General features: G+C 40.3%; 1 protein-coding gene across 1 annotated transcript in view; it reads left to right on the plus strand.

Moving 5' to 3' along the window:
* The window catches only part of LOC145344333 (phosphatidylserine synthase 2-like), a 62072-nt gene that overhangs the window by 35553 nt on the left and 4393 nt on the right, over nt 1–22126 (plus strand). The window contains exons 4-5 of the mRNA XM_080191462.1: nt 4119–4186; nt 22107–22122. Of these exons, the coding sequence (XP_080047588.1) occupies nt 4119–4186; nt 22107–22122 (84 nt within the window). The remainder of the gene's footprint in view (nt 1–4118; nt 4187–22106; nt 22123–22126) is intronic.

Consider the following 22126-nt stretch of genomic DNA (forward strand, 5'->3'; position numbering starts at 1 on the left):
TCCTGAGGGATAGGATTTATGACCATTTGGAAAGATGCAGCTTAATCAGGGATAGTCAGCACAGTTTTGTGAGGAGTAAGTCTTGCCTCATAAATTTGATTGAATTCGTTGAGGAGGTAACAAAGTGTGTAGACGAAGGTAGAGCAGTTGATGTCGTATACATGGATTTTAGTAAGGTTTTGACAAGGTTCCCCATGGTAGGCTCATGAAGAAAATAAGGAGGTGTAGGATAAAAGGAAATTTGGCTGATTGGATAAGTAACTGGCTGTCTCATAGAAGCCAGAGGGTGGTGGTGGAGGGAAAATTTTCAGACTGGAGGCCAGTTACCAACGGTGTACCATGGGGATCAGTGCTGGGTCCTTTGCTATTTGTGATTTTTATCAATGACTTGGAAGAGGGGGCTGAAGTGCGGTTTAGTAAATTTGCTGATGAAACCAAGATTGGTGGAGTAGTGGATGAGGTGGAGGGCTTTTGTAGGCTGCAAAGAGACATTGATAGGATGCAGAGCTGGGCCAAAAAGTGGCAGATGGAGTTTAACCCTGATAAGTGCGTTTTGGTAGGATAAACTTGAATGTGGATTACAGGGTTAATAGCAGGGTTCTAAGGAATGTGGAGGAACAGAGAGATCTAGGAGTTTATATCCACAGATCTCTGAAGGTTGCTACTCAAGTGGATAGAGCCGTGAAGAAGGCTTATAGTGTGTTAGCGTTTATTAACGGGGGTTTGAGTTTAAGAGTTGTGGGGTTATGCTGCAACAATACAGGACGTTGGTGAGACCACTTTTGGAATATTGTGTGCAGTTCTGGTCACCTCACTAAAAGAAGGATGTGGAAGCATTGGAGAGAGTGCAGAGGAGATTTACCAAGATGCTGCCTGGTTTGGAGGGTAGATCTTATGAGGAAAGGTTGAGGGAGCTGGGGCTGCTCTTTAGAGCGGAGGAGGATGAGGTGCGACTTAATAGAGGTTTATAAGATAATAAGGGGGATAGATAGAGTGGATGTTCAGAGACAATTTTCTCGGGTGGGTGTAGCTGTTACCAGGGGGCAGGAGCTATAGGTGGGATGCCCGAGGTAGATTCTTTATTCAGAGAGTTATTGGGGTGTGGAATGCACTGCCTGCTGTGACAGTGGAGTCGGACAGTTTAGGAACTTTCAGGTGGTTATTGGATAGGCATGGAACACACCAGAATGATAGAGTGGGAAAGCTTGACCTTGGGTTCGGACCTAGCTCTGCACAACATTGAAGGCTGAAGGGCCTGTACTGTGCTGTACTGTTCTATGTCCTATGGTCTCTGATCAGATCATTTCAAGTTGTGTATTGCACAAAGCCATGAATGAGCCCAAGGCTATATAACCTTCAGCTCTGAAAAGTGCCCATTCTACCTTGGGTTACCCTGGAAGGGCAAGATATCTCAAAAATTTGAGCAACAGGTGAAGTTATCTATTTCTCACTAGTATTATGCAGTAGCAAAACAAATGATATTTGGCCCTAACAGGATGCTGCCTTCAAGTCAAAAAGGCGTTCTGCCTGTAATGTGGTATATGTATTTTAGTGCCAGTGTGATGCTAGATGTGTAGTACATAATGTCCCCAAAACTGGCAGTTTGTACCAAGAAACCCATCCCTTCTGCTATTTGCATTAGGCAAAGTATAGACTGTACTCAATGAGGTCTTGCTCAGATAAAACACAGTACTCGACATTAGATGTGATTTGGTGATAGGGGAACGTTTGCTAAATATGCAGTGTACTTAAAAATTACCCTTGACAATCAATTAAAGGTTCACAGTCGGGCTCACAATGTAGCACATTTGCATGCATTGGAAGGTGCATATATTAATAAACAGAGTCCTGTTGTTTGCAGACAGAACAGGTACACACATTGTGCCTGTTTCAGCTAAATAAAGTAGTTAATTCCTTAGGCAATGTCTTGGCCAGTCAGTCAAGTTGCCTAGCCTCAGTTTTATTTTTTATCACGATTAGTTGGTGCATTCTCCATAGCAATGCTTCTACCACTTGCCAACCAATCAGTATAAAGTTGTTTCCCCTGACATGAATATTCTTGTGAATTGTCCTGGTGATTGCAAGATGAAAAGCCTCAACAAAATGTGATTTTTTTTTCAGCAGTACCTATGTCCTGTACTACCAAATGACTAAATGGCAATTTATTGTTGATGGTAGAAAGCAATTACTACAGTCTGTCCTTTGGAAGCCAAGAGGAAAAATCTAGAATTGTTAATCAATTTTTTCTGCAAGCTTTTTAAATTGGTTGTACAGAGGTTTCTTCTGTTAATGCAGGTTGAAGTTTGAATCACCAAATGCATTTGAACTACATATTGAAAAATACATAAAATTAACAATTAAAATTAAGTATTCACCTCATTTCTAAGTGTGTTTGTTGTGTTAAATTTAAAAAAAACAACATTTCTAAGTGTTCCTCAGTACCCTGGTCAAAAGATGACCTCTTCCAAGACTCTTGCAAATGACTGTGGTTATTCGATAAAATGTATAACAAGCATATTAAAAATCTACCATAGAGAAAGTGCTGGAAGCAAGTAGCAGGTTAGTCAGTACTTATTGAGAGAACAGAAAAGTTAATATTACTGATGGGGACACATCAACAATTTCACCAGTTACCAAAAGACTCTTTCGAGCTCTCCAACCTCTACCTCCTGCTGTTTCTTGATGATGCACACTAATAGTTTGTTATTTGTAAAATTAGTTAGCATTCCTATTCAAGACACTGTATAAATAATTCATTTTATGTAATGGCCTCCTGAAATAGAGTTGACCAAACAGCTTTGTCTTGAACGGCACTCAGAGTTGCTTCTACTGTATATAAGTTAGACATATTTACAGTTTGTGAAATAAATGCCAAATTACTTTGGCTAATTTCCATATGGATCATAGATCATTGAACCCTACAGTGCAGAAAGAGGCCCTTCGGCCCATCAAGTCTGCACTGAACACCCAGGCCCTACCCCCATATCCCTACATATTATACCCACTAATCCCTCTAACCTACGCATCCCTGGATACTAACGGACAATTTCTTAGCATGGCCAATCAACCTAACCTGCACACCCTTGGACTGTCAGAGGAAACCCACACAGACACAAGGAGAATGTGCAAACTCCACACAGACAGTGACCCGAGCCGGGAATTGAACCCTGGACCCTGGAGCTGTGAAGCAGCAGTGCTGACCACTGTGCTACCATGCTGCCCATATAAACTATGTATAATTAACTTTGACACATTCTACTTAAATTCATAGTTCTTTGTATGCAATTAAAGCATTCCATGTCAAAGCACATTGTGCACTATGGAAGCAATCTTGCTAAAGGAGCTGTGGCTTTAATAAACTCAAACAGGAGACAATCAGTGGATAGGATTTGTGCCATATTGGACTTCATTTCTTCAATGGAGGTTTGCCTTTGACTCAGTCTTAACAATTCCTCATTTCCGAAAGTGTATGTACATTTCTACAATATGGATTCAATTTTAAAGAAATGAAAGTTATTTCCTGCATTCCATTTGTCTTGTGCAAAGTCATAGGATGCCTTTAGGTTTGCTTCTGAGATTAAATAATAGGGGAATCTTAAGTTTTTTTTTGAAATAGTGCACAATTACCACTCTTTAAATATGCACCATTAAAATACACACTACTGCTGTATAATTTCGAGACCTTTAGCAATGAGGTGTGTCTATCCATGTAGGGAAAGATGAAGAAAAGTTGGCCTGCAAGAGGGAATATCAAACCATATTTGGTACAGACCTACAGCGATATTAGGACAGACTATCGAAACCACAGTTAAAAACATTGTTTTTCAAGAATGTCTTTTAGAGGAGACTGGAGAGATTTGGGGTGGGAATTGCAGAATTTAGATCTAAGCAGCTCAAGGCACAGCTGCCACTGGTGGAGCAATGGAAAGGGATTGGACAAGTTTGGGAAACTGATTTATAGGACTGGAGGAGGTTAAACATAGTGAGGGACTAGTTTTGCCTATATCACAGCTTTCATACAATTGGTTGGCAATCAGTTTCCAGGCAACATGGTACATTTTGGAACTCAAGTCATCAATTATTTTAAGTATTCTATAATTGTACATTCTCTTTTGCAGCATACTGGAGATTCTGGTTGTGTGTCAGTGTTGTATATGAGCTGTTCCTCATCTTCATACTTTTTCAGGTAAGGAAATTGTCTTTGGTTCTTAATTCAAATGTTTTTAAGCATTCCCCACAAAATTGCATTGGGGCCCATATATTTGTGCACTAGATTTATACTGTCAAAGCTTTGCTCCTCACAGCTGTGGTAAACATTGGTGTTGATTACATCTCTAGTTAAGCTCTTCAGTGGATGTTTTTTGCAAGGGCTCATTATGGACATAAGTGTTTGTGCTGAGTTGTGAAATACAAATGCTACTTTGAACTAAATGCTGATTTGAACTGTTCTCATTTCTGAATATCATAGCCAGTCTGACTATTGATGGCTGCAAACGCAGATAGATCCTTCACATGACTTCAACTGCTCTGCTTAATCATTTATTAAATACTAAAATGCTTCTAAGAAGGCTGGTGCAATAGTCAAGGTTGTACTTGAATATACACTAACATTTTACTGAAATAAAATTTGTTGTTTACTTTATCTCATTTTACTTTAGAATTCCACATTTTGGATACAGTGATTTTGTACCAAGTTTTTGAACCACTTTTTGTTCTTTTGGCACTCATATTTGTTTTAATAGCAGAAGTAAGACTATAAATCTGAAATTTGAGTACTGTCCTACAGTATCCTTCATGCTTCAACATTCAATTCCATTTAATTGTTCTTAAGTTCAAAGCTTGATCTTCAGTCAGAACATTGAGATTTCTGTAGGAGCCCAGTCTGAAGAGACTGTTTTTAATTTAACAGCCCTTTTAGCATGGCATATTAGCACTGAAATTAATAATTCCTCAGCTAAATTCCACGTCATGGATATGTTTTATGGAAAATTGAATTATTCGCTTCTTTCCATTCTGATTTTGATTCCCATCTGCCTTAAAGTATCTTCATAGTGTATTAATATACTATAGATGATCTTTGAATATTGATCCATTCTGTTTAAAGCAGTCAATTTCATCTGTATATTAATATTCATATTTCAAATTATGGATTCAATCTTAGAGTAAATAAGTGTTTATATGATCCTACCAAGAATGACACAGGAAATGGAATAGCCCAAAAGGCTATCACATTTGTCTTGCATATTTACATAATACCGAATGTATTTGACTATTTTGCAAGCTTTTACAATCTAAAGCTTTTACGCGTAACTTGGATCATTTCAATTTTCTCTTCATGGTAGAAGCCTCCTCAAAATGGGGCAAAAAAACTGGTTGCATACAAAGCCACTAATAATTTATTATAGGCAGTATTAAGAAACAGAACATAATTCTCTGTGTAAGCTTGCTTTAGTGGAGCAAATATTTGCATTTAACTGTAATGTAGTCCCCATGTCACTTTATATCTGGTCATTTGTGCTGCATCTGACCGAGAGTGTTGACATTGGACACCTGAAAGGAATCGAGTGTTGTGTTCCCACTGTCTTCATTTTTTACCGTAAGTATTAATTCAAATAGAATGCTTCGTAGAGCTTTCTTCATTTTGCTGGTGCATCCTTTGCCATTTTTCATATCAGCATTTTTGTTTATTTACTGATTTCGCCCAACTTTTGCAGCTTTTTAATTCAAAATTAAAATAAGCAGAATATGCTCTAGGATTGAGTTGGTTATTTAGAAGCAAGATGAATAGTGCATTGTAGTGAGGGATAACCTTCTGATTCGTGCTGATTTGACCAGTTGATTACATCATGGTACTGATGGTTCCGCAGTGTAGTTTACTGGGCTAGAACAAGTGACTGGATTGACCATCGTACCAGGAGTTAAAGGTCCAGATCTTTCCAGCAAGGAGTATAAACTTCTACAAATATTTAACTTAACACCGATGAAACAGGAAAACGAGTAATTGTTTATGAAGTAAAATCTGTTAATAAAACTTGATTAACCAGAGTCTGTAAATCAATTCCGGATCAAAATTTTCTCTTAAACAGTTTGACCATTAATATAATGCTCAATCTCAAAGCCTGATCCTTGACAATACAGCAAGATAATTATTTGATACAATATCATGATACCATTAATGGTATTGTATTTGATGGGAGAGAAATCTAGTTTCTTTATTCTATCACTGACAACTTCTGAGTGATTTCTTGAAATGGACAATAAGGGCCATTGCAGTGGGGAGGGTGAGGTTAATTCTGAATTCTATTAAAAGCAAATCTAGCACCACTTTGTACCTTCAGGTAAGAATAGAAGTAAATTGGCATTGTCCTTCAATCAGTGCAAACTTTACCATTCTTCAGCTCTTGTGTTTGTGCGGCATCTAAAACACAAGTGTGCTCTTCATAAGCTGCATGTGTAGTGTATGAGAAATCTGCATGGATGTGAGCAAATGGATAAATACTGCTTTCTTCATCTTTAACTGCCCAGTTCTGCTGCATTGATAATATCTTAAGCTTATACTCAGTACTTTTGTGGCACATCTTTTGGGAGAGTCAAAATACTACTCTCAAGATAGAACACTTATTAAAGTTTATTAGTGTCACAAATAGGCTTACATTAACACTGCAATGAAGTTACTGTGAAAATCCCTGAGTCGCCACGCTTACCTTTGCTCAAAGGTAAGCCTTCGGGTAAGCATTCTCCAAGGTGGCCTTCATGACACACGACAGTGCAGAGTTGCTGAGCAGAGACTGATAGCCAAGTTCTGCACACATGAGGACGGTCTCAACCGGGATCTTGGGTTCATCTCGCACTATCTGTAACCCCCATGACTTGCCTGGGTTTGCAAAACCTCACTTACTGTCCTGTCTGGAGACAAAACACATCTCTTTAACCTGTGCTCAGTGCTCCTTCCACTCACATTGTTAGCCACTTTAAGACTTGAACAGCAGGTTAGATATAAAGATTCGCATTCTAATCAGTAATCTGTAAACTGTCTGTGCTTTATATGCTCTGTCTGAGGCCAGAACTCTTCATTCACCTGACGAAGAGGGAAACCTCGAAAGCTTGTGAGTTTGCTATCAAATAAACCAGTTGGACTTAAACCTGGTGTTGTCAGACTTCTTACTGTGGTACAGACGTTGCCATGGAAAATACACCAGCTGGTAGTAACTGACAGTTAACTGACATTGTATGAAAATTTAAGCCAGATAGCTTGACTCTGGTCAGAGTATTTTCCTGAGGAATGAACCAGCAAATGGCTGTCACTTACTTTGTTTAATGAGCTAGGTGCAATGTATATACATACTCTTTCTGTCTGCAGAGAACAAGACTCTGTCCCATGCCACATTGTGGCGAATGCGCCACATTGGGAGTGTGGCTGACAATCTTAAATTGATTGTCACTGGGAAGTCGTGTCTGACAAATTTACTGGAGTTCTATGAGGATGTGTCTAGGGCGGTGGATAGAGGAGAGCCGGTGGATGTGGTCTTTCTTGATTTTCAGAAGGCGTTTGACAAGGTACCTCACAAGAGGTTATTGCAGAAGGTCAGGGGACATGGAGTTGGGGGTAGGGTGTTAGCGTGGATAGAGGATTGGTTGTCAAATAGGAGGCAGAGAGTGGGGGTCAATGGGTGCTATTCGGATTGGCGGTTGGTGACTAGTGGAATGCCCCAGAGGTTGGTGCTGGGGCCTCAGCTATTTAGCATTTATATAGATGATCTGGAGGAGGGAACCGAGTGTATGGTGTCAAAATTTGCTGATGACACCAAGATTGGTGGAACGGCAAATTGCGCGGAGGGTGTGGAGAGTCTACAGAAGGATCTAGATAGGCTGGGCGAATGGGCCAGGAAATGGCAAATGGAATTTAATGTTGGCAAGTGCGAGGTGGTCCACTTTGGTAGGAATAATGGTAGGAAGGATTATTACTTATGTGGCGAAAAACTGCAGCAGGCAACGGTGCAGAGGGACCTTGGGGTCCTTGTGCATGAGTCGCAAAAACCCAGCTTGCAGGTGCAGCAGGTGGTCAGGAACGCGAATGGGATGCTGGCCTTCATAGCGAGGGGGATTGAATATAAAAGTAGGGAGGTCTTGCTGCAGCTGTATAGGGCATTGGTGAGGCCGCAGCTGGAGTACTGTGTGCCGTTTTGGGCGCCGTACTTACGCAAAGATATTTTGGCGTTAGAGGGAGTGCAGAGGAGGTTTACTAGGCTGATGCCAGAGTTGAGGGGGTTGAGCTATGAGGAGAGGCTGAATAAACTAGGCTTGTACTCATTAGAGTTTAGAAGAATGAGGGGAGATCTCATTGAGACATATAAGATGATGAATGGGATGGATAGGATAGAGGTGGAGAGACTCTTCCCGCTCAGAAAGGACAGTAGGACTAGGGGGCACAGCCTCAAGATAAAGGGGGGGCGGTTTAGAACGGAGTTGAGGAAGAATTTCTTCACTCAAAGGGTGGTGAATCTCTGGAATTCTCTGCCCGTTGAAGTGGTGGAGGCTACCTTGCTAAATGTTTTTAAGACGCGGGTTGATGGGTTTTTGATAAGAGAGGGGATTAAGGGTTATGGGGAGAGGGCGGGAAAGTGGAACTGAGCCACGACAGATCAGCCATGATCTTATTGAATGGCGGGGCAGGCTCAAAGGGCTAGATGGCCTACTCCTGCTCCTATTTCTTATGTTCTTATGTAACTCTTAGCTCAGGATTATTTTGCAAGTGTTGTCCGATCGTGGAATCACATCTAATATTCAGTGCTGTTTTGCATTTTACAAAACCAAACTGGTTAGGTGCAGTCTGCACCGTGTTTGTTGTGAACAACGGAAGGGACATGCTATTATGATTTGCTAGTCTTTGGGATGTACAGCCTACATGTCTAGCATAATAATAGCCCTGAAGTTCATATGCCATGTCATGCATTCGTGTGATAGCTGTGATTGGACAACAGTTGCTAAATAATCCTCTGTATAAAAGAATTATGTTGACAATCAATTTAAAATTGTTAGGGTCAGTGTGGTGCCGTTGCGTGCACTGGAGGCTACGCATATTAATACACAAGGTCCTGTTCTTTGGAGGCAGAAAGAACATATACACACGTTGCACCTGTTCCTTAATAAACAAATTAAGTGATAGCCACTTGCTGGTTCATTCCTCAGGGCAATGCCATGACCAAAGTCAAGCTGCCTGGTTTAAGTTTCAAACAATGCTTAGTAGTTAACTGTCATCATCAGCTGGTGCATTCCCCATGGCAATGCCTCTACCATTGAGTCCAATTGCCAACCAATCAGTACATTTCTCTCATGCATCATTATGAACAGGTTCAAAACACTGGTCTTGGCATGCATTAAATCTGGCCCCCCATATTGCCTGGACCATTCCAGTTTGCCTATTGCCGCAACAAGTCCATAGCAGAAGCCATCTCTCTGGCCCTATACTCAACCGTGGAACACCTTGATAACAAAGACACTTATTTCAGACCCCTATTTGTTGACTACAGCTAAGCCTTCAACACCATTTTCCCTACAAAGCTCATCTCCAAGCTCCGTGGCCGAAGGCACGTCTCCTCCCTCTGCGACAAGATCCTAGACTTCCTAACCCCAGACCACAATCAGTAGGGACATTTGTTCCACAATTATCCTCAACACCAGTGCCCCGCAAGGATGTGTTTTCAACCCCTTACTACACTCCTTATACACTTAGGACTGTGTGGCCAAATTCTGCTCCCACTCTATTTTCAGGTTTGCTGATGACACCACCATAGTGAGTTGGATCTCAAACAATGATGAGTTGGAGTAGACGAAAGAGAGAGAGAACCTGGTGTGCAGTTTTGGGCGCCGCACCTGCGCAAGGATATTTTGGCCCTGGAGGGAGTGCAGAGGAGGTTTACTAGGCTGATACCGGAGTTGAGGGGATTGAGCTATGAGGAGAGGCTGAATAAACTAGGCTTGTACTCGTTAGAGTTTAGAAGAATGAGGGGAGATCTCATTGAGACGTATAAGATGATGAATGGGATGGATAGGATAGAGGTGGAGAGACTCTTCCCGCTCAAAAAAGACAGTAGGACTAGGGGGCACAGCCTCAAGATAAAGGGGAGGCGGTTTAGAACGGAGTTGAGGAGGAACTTCTTCACTCAAAGGGTGGTGAATCTCTGGAATTCTCTGCCCGTTGAAGTGGTGGAGGCTGCCTCGCTAAATATTTTTAAGAAGCGGGTTGATGGGTTCTTGATAAGAGAGGGGATTAAGGGTTATGGGGAGAGGGCGGGAAAGTGGAACTGAGCCACAACAGATCAGCCATGATCTTACTGAATGGCGGGGCAGGCTCGAAGGGCTAGATGGCCTACTCCTGCTCCTATTTCTTATGTTCTTATGTTAAAATGGTGCAATGACAATCTCTCTCTCTTCAGTGTCAGTAAAGTGAAGGAGACAGTGATTTCAGGAAACACGGTGGAGGACATGCCCCTGTCTTCTTCAATGGGTACGAAGTGGAAATGATTGAGAGTTTCAAGTTTCTAGGTGTCCAGATTACCAACAACCTGTCCTAGTCCTTCCGTGCCAAAGCTATAGTTAAGAAACCCTACAAGCGCCTCTACTTTCTCAGAAGGCTCAGAAAATTTGGCATGTCCACTACAACTCTCTCCAATTTTTACACATGTACCATAGAAAGCATCGGAGCCCAGACCATCATGCAAACCAATCTCCCATCCATTGATTCAATCTGCACTTCCCGCTGCATCAGGAAAGCAGCCAGTATAATCAAGGACCCTGTGCACCCCGGACGTAATCTTTTTCATCTTTTTCTGTTGGATAAAAGATATAGAAGTCTGAGGTCGTGTACTAACCGACTTGAGAACAGCTTGTCCCCTGCTCCCATTAGACTTTTGAACCTACCTTATATTAAGTTGATCTTTCTCTACACCCTAACTATGATTGGAGCACTTCATTCTGCACCCTCTCCTTTCCTTCTCCCCAGTGTACTCTATGAATGGAATGCTTTTTGCAGGAAACAATGCTCTTCGCTGTACACTAATACATGTGACAATAAATCAAATGCAGCATAAATTTATTGATTTCACCTGCATTATATTCTTGTGAATGTCCTGATGAGTACCAAAAGCTTTGCCAAATAAATCTTTTTTCCTGAATGTTCTGTGGCACAAGGAATCAAGCCTGATGGTTGTTTTCTGCATTATGTCCTGGGGCTAAGTTGAGCCTTACTCTTAGCAGGGTGTATTATAGTTTCAATATATCACCTCTGATGTGTATATATATTATATATAGATTGATCAGGTGACCTAAAGCTTGGTTAAAGAGTAGGTTTTCAGGAATATTGTAAAGGAGAAGTAAGTGGAGAGGCTTAAGAGTAGGTGCCTCAGCCTCTGGCTTGGATAGCTGAAGGCACAGCCAGCAAAGAAAATTGGGGCTGCACAATAGGCCAGAATTGGATGAGTGCGATCATTTCTGACAATTCAGGACCAGAAGAGATTAGAGGTGGGGGGGGGGGGTCAAGACCATGGAGGAATTTGCATGCAAGGATGAGAATTTTAAAACTGGTGTTTCTGAATCAGATCAGCAAGCACAGAGATAATGAGTGAATAGGACTATGTGTGAATAATGCTACTAGCAGCAATGCTTTGGATGAGCCGAAGATTACAGAGGGCAAAATCTGGGAGACAAGCTAAGAGACTTCAAAAAGTAGAACCTTTAGCAGTAATAAAAACGTGGCTGAGCTTTTCAGTGGCAGATGACCTGAGATGGGGCAGTTAAGGGCAATGTCACAGATGTAGAAGTGGTCTCAATGGTGGAGGAGGTCGAGAGCGTCAATCTCAGCTTAGGTTCAAATTATGGTTTATCCTCATCCAGTGGTCAACAAGAGGAATAGAGTCCCTCAGGGAACATTTAAACATACCTGCTGAAATGACAAGATAGATATTCTTTGAGCAATGCACAGATGGGTTGCAAAAATGAGTTGCCATCATTGTTACCTCCCCTCTCCTTTCATTTACCTTCTTATCATAATAGGCTAGCCCAACTGGATCAAAAGGAGCATGTTTTATCCCCTAGCTATCAACCAAAATAAACTTTAATGATATCTTCCAAAATTTGCCCAAAACCCTTTATCCCAGTAGCCTAAAAAGAAGCACTTGCATTCACGTAGCATCTTTCATGAGCACTAGATATTTCAATGTGCTTCACAACCAATAAAGAACTTTTTGAAGTGTAATTGTGATGGTAATGTAGGAAACATGGCAGTCACTTTCTGTGCAGATACAATGTGATGGTCATTATCTGTTTTAGTCTGCCTCCTGCCATTAAGCCACTATTGTGGAGGAAGAGTGTGATGGTTGAAGATCGTTCTTGTGACTAGAAGTCTGTGTCCAGTGGTGTGGGACTCTTGCTATTTGTAATATATGTTATTGATCTAGACTTGAATGTGGGAGATATGATTCATAAATTGGCAGATGACACAAAAATTGGAGGAAAGCCTCAGTTTAAAATATGATATAAATGGGTTGGTCAGATAGGTAGACTAGTGACGAATAGAAATTAACCCTGAAAAGTGTGAGTTAACCAGTAAGGCAGAGAATTCACAATGAATGACAGTACTCTAGGAAGCTCAAACCAAAACAGACTTTAATGATATCTTCCAAAATTTGCCCAGAACCCTTTTATTTGGGTGGCACGGTAGCACAGTGGTTAGTACTGCTGCTTCACAGCTCCAGGGATCTGGGTTCGATTCCTGGCTCGGGTCATTGTCTGTGTGGAGTTTGCACATCTCCTCTTGTCTGCGTGGGTTTCCTCTGGGTGCTCTGGTTTCCTCCCACAGTCCAAAGATGTGCGGGTTAGGTTGATTGGCCATGCTAAAATCGCCCCTTAGTGTCTTGAGATCTGTAGGTTAGAGGGATTACCGGGTAAATGTGTAGGGATATGGGGATAAGGCCTGGGTGGGTCGGTGCAGACTCGATGGGCCGAAGGGCCTGTTTCTGCACTGTAGGGTTCTATGTTCAAAGGACCAGAGGGATCAAAGATCCCTGAAGGCAGCAGGACAGATAGATAAGGTGGTTAAGACGGCATATGGGATACTTATCTTTACTAACTGAGATACAAAATATAAGAGCAAGGAGGTTCTGGTGCCTCCCTATCGGAAGGATGTGATTGGACTAGAAAGGGTGCAGAGGAAATTCACCAGAATATTTTCTGGGTTAGAACGTTTCAGCTATGAAGAGAGGCTGGTTAGGCTGAGATTGTTTTCCTTAGATCAGAGAAGGCTGAGGGAGAACTTGATCAAGCTGTTCAAAATTATGAAGAACATTAAAAGGATACATAGGAAGAAACTTTTCTCCTTAGTAGAGAGGTTAGTAACCGGGGGCTTAGCTTTAAGGTAAGAAGCAGGGGATTTGAGAAAAAACTTTTTCTTCTAAAGGATGGTGGGAATCCGGAACTTTCTGTCTGAGAGGGTGGTACGGAGTGGGAACCCTTGCATCATTTAAGAAGTATGTAGATGAGCACTTGAAACAATGTAACAAGCAAGGTTATGGCCCATGTGCTGGAAAATGGAAATGGGATAGATAGATCCTTGATGGCCAATGCAGACGTGATATCCTGAAGGGTCTCTTTCTGTGCTGTAAATCTAAGCCTATGGCTCTGTGACTTCCAGTTTCTAGACTCCTTGCATGTTATAGGATGATATTCAAGATTATATGGAGAGGTGGCTGCCATGGATTTGCAAGTTGTCTTTCAAAATTTAACAGCTATTTGCGAAAATATGGAGTACGTTGATTAAAAAAAATGTGGAGTACTGCATATATGGATTTGCAAAAGTTTGATTTGGTGCACATGTAGCTAGTTGATTAAAAATAGGGGAATAAAGAGATTGTGGCAGTATTTATGGGAGCTGTTTAGAAGAGGAAACAGCAGCAATTAATACTTCTGAGCCTGGATGGCCCCAGTATTGCTCAAGATTTCGCTGCTGCTCTTAATGTTATGTATTTATCAAAATTTGCAGACAAGTGTGGAAAGTAATTTTCAATTAAAAAAAATTCTGTAAACAACTTCAGGAGCACAAATGTTAATAGATTGAGCAGATGTGTATCTGTTGAAATCTAATGGAGAAGTGTGTAGTGATACAGGTTGGGAAAAAGAGAAGAGCTATGTATGTTAAATACTGAAACTTTAAACATTGTAGAGAAATAATCTTGATGTTCCAATATGCAGGTCTTTTAGCTATGAAATTTTAAGAATTTTTTCCTGAAATATGAGTTTTATAGGGGCATGCATTATGAAAGAGCTAATGAAAATCTCAATCACAGTTAAAATATTGTGCCCAAGGATGGCAGTGTAATTAGGGAAAGTGCACAAGAGTTTTACGAAGATTTATCTTGAATAAGAGGCTTTAGTTCCAAGGAGAAACTTTATAAATTTGAGCTCTATTACAGCAGAGAACTACATTCTTTTTAGAGATAGCAAGGCGAGTAAATTGAACATGATGGTTGGTTTTATAGCTAGAGGCATAGATTGCAAGTTAGGCTAAAGTTTACAAACTTTCCATTATCTAAAAGGCCTGTATTCTTGCCACGTTTACGGTAGCAAAGCTGCAACAACTTACACCTGCCATGAACAAAGGCTCAATATCTTCAATCTCTGGTGCCTACAATGCATCCTTGGCTTCACGTGGAATAATAAGGTCATTAATGAAGCAGTTCTTTTCAGGGCAAAAATGCATGCTAGCACTAATGAAGCAAAGAAGGCTTTGCTGACTTGCGCATAAGGGGAGGTGGTATTGTCATTGGACTAGCAATCCAGAGACAAAAACAGAAAATGCTGGAACATCTCAGCAGGTCTGACAGCATCTGTGCAGAGAGGATAGAGCCACTGTTTTGAGTCTGGGCGACCTTTTGTCAGAGCTGCACTGGTAATCTAGACACTTAATGTAATGCTTTGGATGGAGGGAGGTGTGGGAGTCTCAGGTTAAAATCTAACCACTGCAGATGGTGAAATTTGAATTCAATAAAAATAAAGAATTAAAAGTCTAATGATGACCATGAAGCCATTGTTGATTGTTGTAATGAGCCATCTGGTTCACCAGTGACGTCTAGCCTATGTGCAACTCCAGATCCACATCCAAATATGATTGACTCTTAAGTGCCCCTTTAAGGCAATTAGGGGTGGGCAATAAATGCTGGCCCAGTCAGCGATGCTCGTATCCCATGAATACCCACGTCCCAGAAACAAATTTTAAAAATACTTACAGGATGGAAAATAGCTGCATCCCCAAAAATATGCAATACAGAGAGATATCCTATGCCAACAGACCAGCAGTCCAAAGCTCTGGTTCAAGGAATGCTATTGTTATGAAAATAAAGGGATTTATATTTATATAGGTTAAATATTGGAAATATGGTATAGTTTTAAGTGGGTGTGCCTGAAAGGGTAAAACTTATAACTAGATTCATGCTGGAGAAAGGTACGCATGCAAGTTAGTTTCAACTCCAACTGCAATTCTATTATGCTTAGGGTTATGGTGTAAAGACTACATATAAACCAGCAGTGTTGCTGTGCAATTTGGAAATTGTAATGATTAAAAAAAACTTTTTAGTCTTGGTTCTAACTGAAAACCAGAGCAACTGGTGGTATGTAATGAGGAGAAGGCAACTCTCTCAACTCTGTAAAAGCAGTTGGTTTATAAGGCTGGAGAGGGAACTCCTTTCTCAGCTTTTCTATAAAAAAGTCCGCACCATGGAGTAATGGCTGTCTAAAGAACAGCTGGTTAAGGAAACTAGAGAAATGAAGCAAAGTTTCTAAGAAGTGTGAGGTTAAAAGATATTTGAACAGAGATCTGTTCAGTAAAGAAAGAGCTGAGAGGAAGGCTGGGATGCCAGAAATCATTTTCAGGTTTGAGAGATTTTATGTGAAATGTGAGTTGAAATAACTGTGGAAGTAGTTGGCTAGGTCTCAAGAGTTTGTGTAAAAGCAGTTAGGCCGAAGGAAACCTAAATGGAAAGATGTAAATCCGAGACTGCATTGCTGATAAAAGTGGAGTGGAAGTGAAGTGTGTATTTGACCACAGCCATCTTGTATACTTTGTCATGACTGTGCCTAGTAACAAGCATTCCCAATAATGTAACAAAATTAACAGGTAAAAGCCACCAGCATTTCAAAAGACATTTGACAGGATATTATCACCTAATAACGAGATTAGTGAGTTGTCAACCGACTAGAAGAATACATTGGCATACTAATAGAAAGCACCTTGGTGATTAAGCAACTTCCTTATCAGTTTCCAGGTTGGCATCCCAGCCTGTCATGTGGGAGACCAGGGTTCAATTCCCCGACAGAGAGCTGCCAAGTTCCATGACAGCGAGGCAGCACTGTCTGTTTCCCAAAAAGATAGGAAGGAAACATATATTAATTTTTTAGAGCCACAGAAGCTCCAGGGACAGGCAGCAAATGCACAGAGAACAGTCAAAGGGAAAAATAGTATAATTGCCGACACTCAGAGAGGCAGGCAGATTCCACCTAGCACCTGGAAGTCAGTTCTAGCTACCATACAAGAAATAAGAGTGCAGAAACCTTCGTGGAAGCAGTGAAATCATGTCTCTTGCTTCAGTGGAGATGTTTCCCAGAATATCATCTTAGTCATGTATAGTGTGGTAACAATAGGCTGGCATTTATTTAAAGATCTGTTGAAATGGATGTTGTTTGGTAAGGGAGTGGGGGTGGGGGGGTGTGGTCTGGGGGTGCGCGCGTCCGTCCATCTGTCCTGACAGTGTTCAGAAATCATAAATATACTTTAGATCAAAAAGGGTACTTTCTACATAAACCATGTGGGTATGTTTAAAAGTCCCTGTACGTAACTGTCTTAGATTATTGTAGTCCTGTTTGTATATATGTCTTTTATTTATTGTAATAAATAGTCTTTAATAAGGATTATATTACGACTGGGCCGGTCTCTTTCTCATTGGGTCTTCCATGTGACCCCTCACACCATTCCCGTAAAGAAAATTATATTGGTGTTCCAAGTTGAGACGTCTCCAGGGATAACATCAACTGGATTTGTGACAACTTAAAATGAACTTTGTATTAATTAAACCATTGTAGCTTAAGATATACTTTGTAATCCATGTTAATCCTAAAATCTTTGTGTAATTGTTAATGAGTGATATTGTATAATCAATTTTTTTATGTTTGTTTAATGTTTCTTTTTCTTGTTAAAACTAACTAGCAGTCCAGTGACTCTTCCACATTTTGTAAAAAAAAAGTAAATGTTACAGTTTTTTGAGCCAGGGTTCCATTCTGGGATCTTCCTGTCCAGCTATGACACCAACTGGAATTGTAAACTATTAAACTGACATGAAAGCCCACAGCTTTAATCATGGCAATAGGAGAACCCTATCTGACCATCAGTCCAAATGATGACACCAGATGTTCAGCACTGCCCTATAATTTGAAGAGGAGATCCAATAATGTTGCATTGTTATATTTTGATAAGGTAAATTGGAAAATAAAACTATTGTCACCAGTTAATTTGTCAGTAACTAATCGATATAAAATCAAGGTCAGCAAAGAAATAAAGAAAGAGATGAGGAGAAATTACATCTTTTACCCCTTGTAGAAGATAGTTAGGGCAGACTGCCTTACCAGAACCAGTAATGGAGACAGAATCCGTAAAAGGGTTAAAAAGAAATTGAAAAACATTTTAAAAAGGGAGAGAAAAAGGGGCAAAGAACTGGAGACGACAGGACTGATGTAAAGTGCTTTGGATTGTTCAAGAATATGCGTGAGCGACATTATATAAATGCAGCCTTTTCAGGTGGCTGGTTAATTCAGATTTGGCATAGGCAAAAAGGACTGATAATGGAATTCTATACTGTTTTAAAAAAAATAGTATTCTGCAATTCCCAGGACAAAACTATGCGACTGATGAACAAAGTTTCTTGCTGTTTCAACCATTCTAAGTGGTTGAGTAAATACCTGATGCACTAGTATTTGATTTATTGTAAACCTGTGGTACAGTGTTCTGCTGACTTGCATTAATTCATCTGACTTCTTGAATTATACGTGATTACAAATCATAATTCTAGAAAGGAAAGATTTGCATTTATTTGGAGTCTTTTTATACAGAGCCTTTCCCAAAGTGTTTCTACAGTTGATGAAATACTTCTGAAGTATAGCCACTCTGATGTAGAAAACCAGCCTCGGAGGACAAAGCTAACACGGCACACTGCCCACGCTGCTGTGTGTCACAGATGCACACATTATGGTTGATCCTGTAATGGTCCTGTGCAGATTAAAGATAACCTTGGCACGGGGTGGTGGGTATTTTAATGTGGAGCAACTCTATAAAGAGGTATAAATTTTGGAGAATAAAAAGCTTACAGTATTGGTGCATTGGCTACCTTAAATGTCAATTTTACTGCAGTGTTTACATATTTTTTGAAAAATGGTGAACTTCAAATTTCTCCAGATAGCTGATTATCTCACCCTTTCCTTTTGGTAGCACTCTGTTTTCCTAGTAAAGGATGTGAGATTTTTCTCCACTTTTTACCACCCTTGGCAAAGATCCTGAGGAGATTTACTAGTATGCTGCCAGAAATGAGAAATTTCAATTGTGTGGAGAGGTTAGGAAACTGGGATTGTTCTCCTTTGAGCAGAGAAAGCAAGGGACAGATTTGTTGGGTGTTTTTGGGCACTCTGCCTGAAGGTAGGTCCTTGGCAATTAGCCACGTAACCGTGGTAAAATACCATGTTTCTTTTTTACTACTGGTAGGGCGGGGGGTTGGGGGTAGGGCAGGCAGGCCATCAGTCTATTAAACTGGAATAGATAGTGAACTTTTTCTGGTTGGTGTTAATCTGATCCACCTCTAGCTGTCGAGCCAATTGAGTTACCTGGACTGCACCGAGGTCTGATTAAGATGTTTGAGATTATGAAGCGTGGATGGGAAAAACTCTTTCCACTATTGGGATATTTGGCAACCAGATGTTGTAGATGTAAGATAATTTTACAAAAGAGGCAGATGAGAACTTCTGTTTTATGCTGCAAGTTGCAACCTTCATTGCACTGCCGGGAAAAGGGGAAAGAAAGAAATCAAACTTGTGAAGAAACAGCAGAGAAGTCGGGCTAAATGAACAACACTTTCAAAAGAGCTGACACAGTGGATGAAATGGCCTCCTCTGCTTCATCATTCAGTGACTAGGATAGATTAGTTGTGGCAGTTCACTGTTCTACTCTAGTAAGCCTTATTCCCTATTGACCTGAATTTTAAATGAGGATTTGCAGATTCATCCTTACCCAACTGCCTGTGGCTTCCTAATGTGTATTTAGCTGAAATATGATTTCAACAAGCTGAAGATTAAAATACCACACCCCAGGTGGTTGGAGAAAAAACAATGTACGTGCCATATGGAGTAAACATGCTCTATGATTGTATGAACTATTCACTGCAAGTTGACACCTATGGCTGGCCAGTGTTAAGCATTCAGAAGCAGATGACAGAACTAAAGGTTTTTAATATGGGTCAGGGTAATACTGCATCCAATGCTGCTCCAATTTACTCATTTTGTAAATATTTCAGCTGACTGTCAGATGAGGCAAGGTAGCACTGCTATTTGTAAGTCATTGCATTGTGTGCATTATTTTGAACGTAATTTTGGTTTTAATTGGTGCCATGCCAGTAAAAAATGTCATATTCATAGCTTTACACTTGTGCTACTATGAAACTTCAGGACTAAGGATTGATGTTGGACTGGGAAAACATCATGTTATGATGTAGAGAGTCACATATGAATATAGAAGGAGCATAGTGAATCTGGTAAAAGTTGGCATGAAGATGGCACCTAGACCGCATCCTGTAGTTGTGTTATTAATATTCAGTTGTTCAATCATGCAAGCCTCTGGACTCATTCACGAGGTAACATAGGCTGTATAACAGGAGCCTTATGCTGGAATGGATATAACCAAGACTAGTGATAAATGTGAATTTCACATTTGCCATTGTTCGAAGCTAAGTCAAAACAGAGTTGATGGACTCCTAGAATCTGTCTCAAGTTTTGCAGTTCAAAAGGAGAAAGCTCAAGACCAGTTATCCACAAATGCGAAAGATTGCAATCCATCTCTTACTGTATATCAATGTCCTTTTAACTTTTTAAGCCATTCTGGGTAGAAAGTGGTTGCTGACCATGTGACCAAAACTGGCATCTGGAAATCCTTTATTATCTTGCGATCTGGGCAGACTGCAGAATAGCACCAAGAAGACAACATCGACAGAGAAAGGTTGTGCCATCTTTGCCTTCTCATAGCTACCAGTCATCAGCCAGATTTTGAACCAGACTCTGAAACTCAAGCAGCCAAAAGGCCTAATTACTCAGAGGGTAGTAAGGGCGTGGAATGCCCTGCCTGCAGCAGTAGTGGATTCGCCAACTTTAAGGGCATTCAAATGGTTATTGGATAGACATATGGATTATATTGGAATAATTTAGGTTAGAGGGTCATTACATTGGTTCCACTGGTCAGCGCAACATCGAGGGCCAAAGGGCCTGTACTGCGCTGTTATGTTCTATGTCCTAATTCTTTCTAATTTCAAAATATATGAAAAGCAACATCTTACATATTTGAATGCAAGAAATGGTGCAACCTGTTGCAAAGTCTTGGCTTTACAAGACCTGCACAAGTTTAAATCATTAAATTTGTTCAAGAAACCAGAGGCCTGCCAAATGGAAGACCAGAAATTGTAAATGAGACTGAATTAAGTGCAATGTGTTAAAGTATGCTCTCTTTACCTGTATCCAATCTTTGTATGTGACCGTCTATGAGACTGTGTGGGACATTACATAAATTCTGGATAATCTTGTGACAATAAATACTCTATTATAAACTCTTGCTGTTGAATCATTTATTTAGAATACACCCTCAAAAGGTCAGAAAAGATGTACATCTTTCTCTGTAAAGAAGTAAATACATTTTGTCTGTAACATTAAGTGATTAAATGACTGATTTTTTTTCTTCAAATGTTTGGCTCCACCATTTAATTTTTTAGACAAGTTAAGTAGTGGTAATCAAAATTTAAGGCTTTGGTCACTAACATTTTTGAAAAAAACATATCTGGATTTCTATAGTTATGACAAATCTGTGTATTAGTAAGGGAAAATAAGTTTGTGGACACTTACTTAGAACACTAGGGAGTTAATTATTGCACATAACCAAAATCAGTTAAGAATGTCAGATTTCGTTCCTAAAGAACATTAATGAACCTCATGATTTTTTTTCAATTGTCTGGTAGTTTATTGGTCACCATTATTGATGCAAGCTATTTAAATTCCCCAGCTACCCTGGTGGAATTCGAACTGTTGTGCCTTCAGGATTACCAGCCCAGTTAAGTAAGCACTGTGTAGCATTTCCAAATAATTGTTAGCTTCTGGTTATACTAAAGCTCTGCAAAGCAGGCTGTGTTGTCCACCAATGAGATTTGAACAAGTGCTCTTTCTGGAACAGGCAAAATCTGTTTGCAGACTCATCCAGAAGACAGCACCCACAATAATGCAGCACTCTCTCTATGGCACTTCACTATGCATATGTATTATCTCATTTGTGCATCAGTGTTTTTGCTGAAATAGTTATGTAGATTTTGTTGGCTGAAAATGCCTTGCTGGTTAGACCCCAAATAAAAGAACACAGATTACAGGCTGGCACTTCATTTTCTCAGTCACTGGCATTTTGGGCTTGAGGTAGACATTGAAAATTCAATTTCTGGAGGACTTCATTGGCCCTTGCAGCAAGTGCAGCTGTGTTATTTATGCTGCAGTTACTGTCAGTGCATTTGGAGCAAAGTGCATAAAGGAAACGTTGGTGTAAACAGTTCAACCAAGGGTTAATTTGCATGAGAAGAAAAAGACAGCATTATGTAAAATTTTTACTGCAGGACCAGTTATACTTGATGGACTTGTGTTTTATTTCATTAACTTTTGTCTCCAGGCTCCATCCAATCAGATAAAATGACACACTCATTAATATTAGTTAATCATGTGTTCAGTTACCTTTACTGATATATTTCTGCATTACTTGATTTTTTTTGTTTCCACAGACTGTTCAGGACGGCCGTCA

The sequence above is a fragment of the Carcharhinus amblyrhynchos genome, chromosome 6 (assembly GCF_965287045.1).
Source record: "Carcharhinus amblyrhynchos chromosome 6, sCarAmb.v2.hapA, whole genome shotgun sequence".
In the NCBI taxonomy this organism is placed as follows: domain Eukaryota; kingdom Metazoa; phylum Chordata; class Chondrichthyes; order Carcharhiniformes; family Carcharhinidae; genus Carcharhinus; species Carcharhinus amblyrhynchos.